At 43.5% G+C, this 9,290-nt stretch overlaps 1 protein-coding gene across 1 annotated transcript; it reads left to right on the top strand.

The window, feature by feature from the left end:
• Positions 1 to 8,145: 8,145 nt before the first annotated feature.
• LOC306667066 (survival motor neuron protein-like) lies at positions 8,146 to 9,290 on the top strand. Its single transcript, XM_079149337.1, has one exon. It carries the CDS (start codon positions 8,699 to 8,701, stop codon positions 8,936 to 8,938), a length of 240 nt encoding a protein of 79 aa, XP_079005463.1. The 5' UTR covers positions 8,146 to 8,698; the 3' UTR covers positions 8,939 to 9,290.

Here is a 9,290-nt window from a genome sequence, read left to right as displayed (position 1 = left end):
TCCCTGGAACCTCAGGTGTTTCTCAAGTGCACAACGAACTGATTCCACAAGGCACCCAAGCTTGGAGGGGCAATGGGCTTGACTCAGAGTCTACTGATTTAAGTGTTAATCACATCCAAAAAATGCCTTTGCCTTTGCAGCAGCATCCCATAGGTGTTTGGTTGAACGTGTGCCCACCACAGCCCACCCCAGCAGACATACAAAATCACCCAGCACACTTGCTAATGCCTTAGGCTTGGTCAGCTGTAGACACCAAGTAAGACTCTGAGTGCTGAGTCAAGTACACAGAGAGGGAGGCCAGAGGTGGGGTTCATTCTGGAGGTGACAGAGCCCAGGCACTTCCAAGGGGCCAGGGGCTGTGGCCAGTGTCCTTTCTGGAGGTGAGCATGGCTCCCTAACCAGGTTGGCTGCCATCTTGACCCTCTGGATTTCCTGGGTCTTGCCCACTCTATGAGCCTGGGTCTTCAGACTTCCCTGCTGGGGCAGGAGCTCCTTTCTACCCTACCATCCAGTGACCTCTGGGTTTCTGTCAGCCTGAGATGGGCTCCTCTCTAATCCAAGTGCCCTGACTAGGACCAGCAATGGGTACCATGCAAAAGATGCTCAGGCAAATGAAGGGAGTGTGCACTGGTAGCTGGGCCTTATTGACTAGAAGATAATGAAGATTTAGGTTGTTTTGGGGGATTGAAATGCAGAAGTTCTGATTCTACAAGCGAAAAAGTTGGGTGAGACTTTCCCATGGTCCACCAGGGACCAAGAACAGCAAGAGTGGCTTCAGGTGGATGGCTAATCCCACCTTCTCAAGGAAAGCAAATGGTAGGTTCAAAGGTCACAGTGTGGCCTCAGACCCTCATGGGCCCCAAATGCAGGACTCTTCTGACTGTTGTGAGAATCTCTGACCTCTTGTCACTGAATTAGTGAAAGAGCTGAAATGGAGACCAAAGCTGATTGTGTGCCTGCCACGTCACCACATGTGGGACAATGAGAGTTTCCCTGGATCTTTGGACTTTTTGTTTCTTCCCCCCATCTATACCTTCCTTTTCCTCCTCCTCCTCTTCCTCCCACTCTTTCCCCTCCTCACCTCCTTTCCATCTCCTCCCTTCCTCCTCCTCCTCCTTCTCCTCCTCTTTTTCTTCTTCTATATCTGCATGAATACTTTTTGTGGAGGATTCTTGCATACACACACACACACACACACACACACTTGTATTTCATTTATTTTCTATTTTATCATTTTATAGTTTATTTTTTCTTGTATGTTCAGGTTTAGGGTTGTTTTGTTTGTTTTTCTACCTCATCTTTGTCTTTGTTTCTGCTTTTGTTTCTCTTTGTCTCCTTTTCTCTCTAATAGCCAAATTATCTTCTTACCCTTTTCCCTCTCCTTACTGGACCTTTTGTTTTATTTATTTTCCCTCCTTACAGCCATCACTCTCTAGGTCTCTCTGCTTTCTCTCTGTTCAGTTTGAACATTCTAAATGTCCCTGTCCTTTCTATCCTATTACACTTTGTCTTTATGAGCTGTATTTTACCACTTGTAGAGCTCTTTGGCCTATATAACTCCTGCCCTACCATTCCAGTTGTGCAGTGACTCACACTGTGGGTGGTACAGTGTACACTTGCTGTTTATGTTAATGACACATCCCGTTCATGCCTGTTTCTTGCTTGCTGTTGATAATCAATGACCACCATCCCTGAATCAGTAGTAATTTGTGTGGTTCATGTCATAGTTGGCCCTGGGCTTTTGTTTAAATGCTGTATATTATTCCCTTGTGGTGTTGCTATTGTTTGTTTTTCTCTTTTCTCTGAGGTTACACCAATCTATTGTGATACCCCAAGTTCACAGGGTTGAGATTCTGCCTCTGAAATAAACCAGACGAGAGAGAGCAAATCTTGATCCACACACAAATTAGCCACCCTGAAACTTCAATGTCACTTTCATCCAAACCATGTTAAAGACAAACCCCCAAACTAACACCCAGGCCCCAATTAAGATTCAATATGGGGGATCCTCAGGTTCCCTGCCCTGAACATCAACTCCTGCAGCAAAAAGAGAGAGAATTAAACCAAAGGTTGTGGACACCACTCCTATGATGTGTGTCAGTCTACATCATTCCCATATCCCTTTAGCATTTACACAATTATTAAGTGAAGAAGAGCAATCACAGAGGTGGATACCACATACACTGCTTTATACAACACAAGTTGTCATATCTATAACAGGACATCACTCTTTTGAGATGTGTAGAGAAAGTGTAATCCTCAAGCTCTGACACAATCCACATTCCATCAAAATACACTAATCATCACCAAGGAACAGCAAGGATGCTACATGACAAATTTCAACTGGACACAAACTGAACAATTCACATCAGGCTGATATCCTCGAACACTATGGCAAGAAAAGCTGTGTCATAAAAACAGGCCCACACATCAGAGTGGAGAAGAAATCCATGTCAACAGAGGCACAAAACCCAACTCAGGAATACAAGAATTATGAAACAACAAGGAACATGTTGCGTCCAAATGTTCATAATTCACCAGCAACTGTCTCCAAAGATATGAAATTGCAGAGAAAAAAATTCCAAAGAATTTTTAAGATGATGAATGAATTCCAAGAGAACACAGAAGGGCAACTGAATGAATTAAGGAATTCAGTACAGAATATGAAAGAGAAATTCAATATGAAGATAGAGATATTGAAAAACCAAATGAATCTTGGAAATGAAAGACAATAAATCTAATAAAATATTCACTTGAAGGTCTCTGTGATAGAGTAGACCATGCTTAAGACAGAATCACTTAGCTGGAAGACGAAGTGGCCAGTCTTGTACATTCAGACCATATTAAAGAAACGAGGTAAATAACTATGACCAAAATAGGAGACTGATCTGGGCATTTATGGACAGGAGGCATTCAGAACCTCAAAGAGACAAGACCAGAAATTAATCTCTCCATGAGATATGATAATAAAAATGCCTGATATGCAACAAGGATAGAATTGTAAAATCCTCAAGAGAAAAATGCCAGGTTGCATTTAGAGACAAACCCATCAGAATTATTCCTGATTTCCTGATACAAATTATGAAATCCAAGAGGGCTTAGAATGATGTGTTGCAAGAACTGAAGGAAAATAACTGTCCACCAAGATTGTTAGATCCAATAAAGCTATTCATTAGAATCGAAGAAGAAATAAAAACCTTCAAGATAAGCACAAACTACAAGAATTCATGACTACTAAGTTGGCTCTACAGAAAATATTGAATGAAATACTACCTACAGAAGAAATCAAAACCAAATCTCAGAGCTTGCAAATGAACTAATCTCGTTTGTTAAGCAAAACTCGCCAAATCAGCAAGTCAGAGGTGGTGTATTTTCTCTCATATGCAATAGATACAGAGGAAAAAGGAAAATAAAGTTGGGGGATCTCATGTAAATTGTAGGTAGATCAGTAGAATAGAGGAAAGGGACCAGAGTGAGAAAGGAAAGGATGGAGAAGGGAAGTAGTGGAGAATGATATTGGTCATAATATTGTTCTATTTTGTACACGTATGAATATCTAAAAATCAATCCTAGCATTATGTACGTTTGCAATGCATATAAATATGCAGGGGAGGAGAAAGACTTGAGGTTTTGGAATTACAGTATTCTGAGAGCATTAGGAAAACATATCAATTGGATGAGGCCCTGTCCTTGTATAGAGGTGAGTACATTTTGCACATGACTCTGATCCAGAGGTCAGACCGTGGCAGTTGAATCTCTTGGCCCAGTTCCTTGCTTATTCCTGTATCTGTTCATTTGCTAAGAATTTTTTGAGATCTTCCAATAGAGATGGAGGCCTGAGGGTTGAGGTCTCAAGTAGCCATGTGCTGTGCCTGGTCCTGTCCCTCCAGCTGTGCGGAGCTGAGGGTGTGTGGTCTGCCTGGTGTCCTGGCCTATCTGGAAAGGTGTTTCCCTTTCCACCCCAGGACTGGAACATGACAGGGGAAGAGAGCAGTAGTGGAAATACAAGACAAACCCCTAAGGGCAGCAATGGCCGAGGGTGAGAGGAGGTGGGAGTCCTGATGGAAGGGATTAGTGGAGAAAACTCAGGAAAGAAAGAAAGAGCCAGCTTCCATCTCTGAACAGTGACTCTCCAAACTGTAGCCCCACACAGGTGCTGAGGAGAAGCAGGTGCAGGGTGCTGGGCAGGAAGATTTCTAGAAGTGCTGGGATGGGTCTCTGGGGAAGGACAGGCCCAGCTCAAGTCAAGAATGAGGTCTGCCTGAGTGAGGTCAGTCATGGCCCCCTAGTTCAATAGATGAAGAGCTATGAGAGTCCACCCTGGATCTTAGGCTGTGATTCAGTGTTAATCAGGAAGGTCTGAATAGGGACCAGGGGATAACTCAGGGCAAAGCAAGTGTGTGAACAGCAGGCAGCCCTTGGTTCAAGACATGCCACCTGCTGGCCCCTCTTTCATAGGGACCACATGTTTGCAGCCACTGTTCACGCTCCAGGGACTGTGGGTCTCTGGACTGACATTTCTCCACCTTTCAGTAGGGGAGCTGGGGTGACTGGATCCTCTGTTCAGGCTCCTTCTGTCTGAGCCTTGAGGGATTAAGAAAAGGTAGAAGTAGCAGAGAGGAAGGAGAGACAAACAGGAAGTTCATCCCTGCCCCTTAGTGTTTGGTGAACAGAAGCCCTTCATCATCAATGTGGGCTCCATTATGACTCCATTACCAATCAGGTGATGTTTTTCTGTTATGAATTACTGTTGTGTGTTTTTGTTTTTGTTTTTGTTTTCAGGTCTACAGCATGAAAGGTCACTGTCATGGTCTGGATCTCTGATATCTCATAAAACCTACAGTTTCAGTGCAAGAAAGTTCAGAGGTGAAATAATTTGATTAAGAGAACTCTAGCCCAGTTATTGGATTAATCCATTCGATGGATTAATAATCTGAATGGAGTGATAGTAACTCTTGGCCTTGTGGTGTAGTAAAAGGAAGATGTCATTGGGATGTACATTTGGGTTTTTATTCTGTCCCTGGTGACTCACTTGCTCTCTCTGCTTTCTGGCTGCCATGAGCTAGTATCTCTGCTTTCTGGCTCCATGAGCTTGCATCTTTCCTTCACCACGATCTTCTCTCATGATGTTCTGCCTCACCTTGGGCCCAGAACATTTCAGTCATATGATCACAGACTGAACCTGTGAAACTGGGAGCCTAAACACACTATTCTTCCTGTAAGTTGTTCTTGCCAGGGATTTTGATCATAGGGATGAGGAGCTAACATAGGTGCAGATTAAATTAATACTTGTGAGCCATATGTGAGTCAGAATCCCACAGGGAACGGCTAGAGGCACACAAGATCCCTAGATGCCCTTCTCAGAGTGTTGGGTTAGGAGTTCTCTGGGAGACACCAAGGATGTTTGCTTTTGCCATCCCAGGCCCCACCCTCACCTCTGAAGGTCAATTGAGCAGCCAGTACTTGTGGTCTCGCTCCTCTAGTTGAGTGTGAAGAAGGTTCTAGCTTCAGACATCTAAGATGTTTTTGTTCTTGCTTCAGTCAAGTTCTAGGGAGGAAGGATGCTGGTTATCCCTACAGGTGTATAGACAGGAAGGGGCATGGCCTAGCAGGAAGGAAGCAAATGATGGTGGCACTAGCAAGTGCACATCTCCAGGTAGAGATCCAAGGTGTGGCCAAGCAGGTTTAGGGTGCTTATTACACATTCCTAGGAAGCAGGGGGTATAGCTCAGGGGTAGAGCATTTGACTGCAGATCCCTGGTTCAAATCCAGGTGCCCCCTTGCTAGAATCTTTTACATGCCCAAAAGGATATTTTCTTTCTTTTTTTCTTTTTCAGGGGTGGTATCAGAAGAGGAAATTTTCTGAAGTAGTAAATGAGAAGGAGTAACATACCCATGTCATCTATATAAGTCTTACTCCTTGCAGTGAACTGAAATGGACTTAAGTATTTACCCCTTTCGATCTGGACTCTTCTCAGGCTATATCTGTGTCATCCTGTCCAGAAGGAGTTAGTAGACAGTAGGCTATGAGGCTCCTCCAGTCATGGCTGATCATGGGCTGTGTCAAATTTTTCCTCCAAGGCAATGAGCACAAGGCTCCCTCATCACATGGATATCCAGCATTCTGAAGTCTCTGGCTTTGAGGAGCCCAGTTTTTCCTTAGGTCAATTCTCCTTGTCACATCTCCAGGAAGGTCCTTCTGATGTCTGTGGAGCTTCTTTCTCCCTGAAACCTCTGGAAAAAATTTGTTTCTGGGTTTGTCTCCTGTTTGGACCAAGACTTTTTGAGGAACAAGGACTATATCATCCTTAACCCTCTGACCTCAACATGGATGACAAGGTCCAGTACCTATTAAGCTTCATGACTGATTGTTGAGGGAATGAGTGATGGAGTGAAATAATGAGCCCCCTCCTTGAAGCCTTGGATTATGGAGCAGGGTCTCCATGGGCAGTGTGTGAAGTTCATTGAAGACCAGAACCAGCAGCTCTTGTCTGATCACTGTGTGTGGACTTAGGGAAATGCTGGAGTCAGGTGTGCTTTCCAGGTGCAAAGGTCCAGCACAGTGTGAGGAGGGAGCAGAGCTGGGGCTGAGTAGTTAAGGTTGGGATGAAGAGGATAGGGCAGACTTCAGTGGAGAAAGCTGTCAGTTGCTAGAACATGCAGAGAAACCTACAATAGAAGTCACAGGTAGTCTGGGTGTGGTGCCCTGGATGAAAAGGTGCTAATAAGAGGTTCCCTATAAGTGGGGGTGTAGCTCAGGGGTAGAGCATTTGACTGCAGATCAAGAGGTCCCTGGTTCAAATCCAGGTGCCCCCTTATTTATGTACTATTTTGGTAGCTAACTTAACCAGTATCTTTTAGCTTGGCTCTAGATAACCTTTGCAGAACTCCATTACTTGGGGTTTCTAGAAACCATTATAGATCCTGCTGTTCAGAACTGCATGACATGGGGCCACACTGATACCCACTTTATGTATAGGGCCTACCTACATCTTAACCCCACTATCATCACCCAAGACTCCCCAAACCACCTTGACTTGTAGGCCCCCACTTCATGAGCACAGTGAGCCCACAGTGGTTTTCAGAAGCCACCTTGTGGGGATCTCTCAGTCACGTCCATTGTGGATGAGAAAAGGGTTAACTTCCAGAGGACAATGTTGGCTATAAATCAGTCAATTACCCATAAACTTATCTAATCAATAAAAACACAAGAGCCAATACTCTTTTTAAATGAGAGGGGGCATGATGGGTGTGGCCATACTACATCTGGCCTCTAACAACATGGTGTAGCTCAACTCTCTTTTGTTTATAATCACACAGATAAAGAGGCCTACAATGGGAGGGGCTTCTTCTGTGATGAACAGCATGAGGTGGAGTTAGGGGAGCCATTTTCTAAGGGGAACTATAGCAGACCAGACAGGCAACCACTCCCACATGCCACATACCCCCCACAGCAACCTGGGACAGACCACTGTACCTGCCAGTTCCAGAAAGTCAGATCTCTGCATCATGAGGCTCAAACTAGTCTGCTTCTGCTAGATAAGGATGGTTTCCCACAACCTGGTACACTGTTCCACCCTCCCTGTGCTTCTGCTTCTCTTTCACCCCTCCACACCCCATCTTCATCCCATGTTCACAGTCAAGGAGAAATCGTGCTTGGTTTGGCCCAGAGTTGGCCAATGGTGATGAGTTGTGCTTCTGAATTTCCAGATCCCTAACTGGCAGGCTAGGATGGGGGTCGTGACTAAGACTGTGCTAACAAGGATAGGCACAACCAGGAGGTGAAGACCTGAAGGAGGCTGTGGGTCTCAGGAGAGATACTGTTTGGTTATAATGAGTACATACTGAATTTCATTGATTTCAGCTTTGATTTTAATGATCTCTTGTGTTCTACTGGTTTGGGTGTTGGTTTGTTCTTATTTTCCTAGAGCCTTGAGATGTCATGTTAGATTATGTATTTGGTATCATTCTATTCTTTTCATGTATGTCCTCAATGCTATGAACTTTCTCTTTAGATTCACCTTCATAGTTTCTCAAACATTTTGATATGTTGTATCACTATTCCCATTTACCTCTCAGTATTATTTTTTATTTATCTTCTGATTTCTTCTCTTATCCATTCATTGTTCAAAAGTGTAGGCAGGAAGACTCGGTGCTGTTCCGGCGCGGCACAGGCCAGAGTGATGATTCTGACATTTGGGATGATACAGCATTGATAAAAGCTTATGATAAAGCTGTGGCTTCCTTTAAGCATGCTCTAAAGAATGGTGACATTCGTGAAACTTCAGATAAACCAAAGAGCACACCTAGGCGAAAACCTGTTAAGAAGAATAAAAGCCAGAAGAAGAATGCTACAACTCCCTTGAAACAGTGGAAAGTTGGTGACAAGTGTTCTGCCATTTGGTCAGAAGATGGCTGTATTTACCCAGCTACCATTGCTTCAGTTGATTTTAAGAGAGAAACCTGTATTGTGATTTACACTGGATATGGAAATAGAGAGGAGCAAAATCTGTCTGATCTGCTTTCCCCAACCTCTGAAGTAGCTAATAATATAGAACAGAATGCTCAGGAGAATGAAAATGAAAGTCAAGTTTCAACAGATAAAAGTGAAAACTCCTCTAGGTCTCCTGGAAATAAATCAAATAACATCAAGTCAAAAGCAACTCCATGGGACTCTTTTCTCCCTCCACCACCCCCAATGCCAGGGTCAGGATTGGGACCAGGAAAGCCAGGTCTAAAATTCAGTGGTCCTCCACCACCTCCACCACCCCACTTCTTATCATGTTGGCTACCTCCATTTCCTTCTGGACCACCAATAATTCCCCCACCACCTCCCATATGTCCAGATTCTCTTGATGATGCTGATGCTTTGGGAAGCATGTTAATCTCTTGGTATATGAGTGGCTATCATACTGGCTATTATATGGGTTTCAGATAAAATCAAAAAGAAGGGAGGTGCTCACATTTCAATTAAGGAGTAAGTCTGCCATCAATATAAAAGTGAATCTTTTGTATAAATTTTATGATTTGTGGAAAACCGATGTTCTTTGAATATCTTAAAAAATTGAAATGTTAAAAAATTGAAAAGTTAAAGATATTTTGATGCCAAAACTATTAGATAAAATCTGATCTGCATCCCCACTAGAATCATCTTGGTGTCAGAATGTCATTTCACCAAACACTTGCTGGTTGGTCATGTAGACAAAACATAATTTACAAAAAAAAAAAAAAAAAAAAGATCCTCAGGATTTGGTGACACTTTTCATGACTGACAGCGGTCAAACAGCCAG

The sequence above is a fragment of the Sciurus vulgaris genome, assembly GCF_902686455.1.
Source record: "Sciurus vulgaris genome assembly, chromosome: 8".
NCBI classification, from domain to species: domain Eukaryota; kingdom Metazoa; phylum Chordata; class Mammalia; order Rodentia; family Sciuridae; genus Sciurus; species Sciurus vulgaris.
This window is presented reverse-complemented; position numbering and strand designations above follow the sequence as displayed.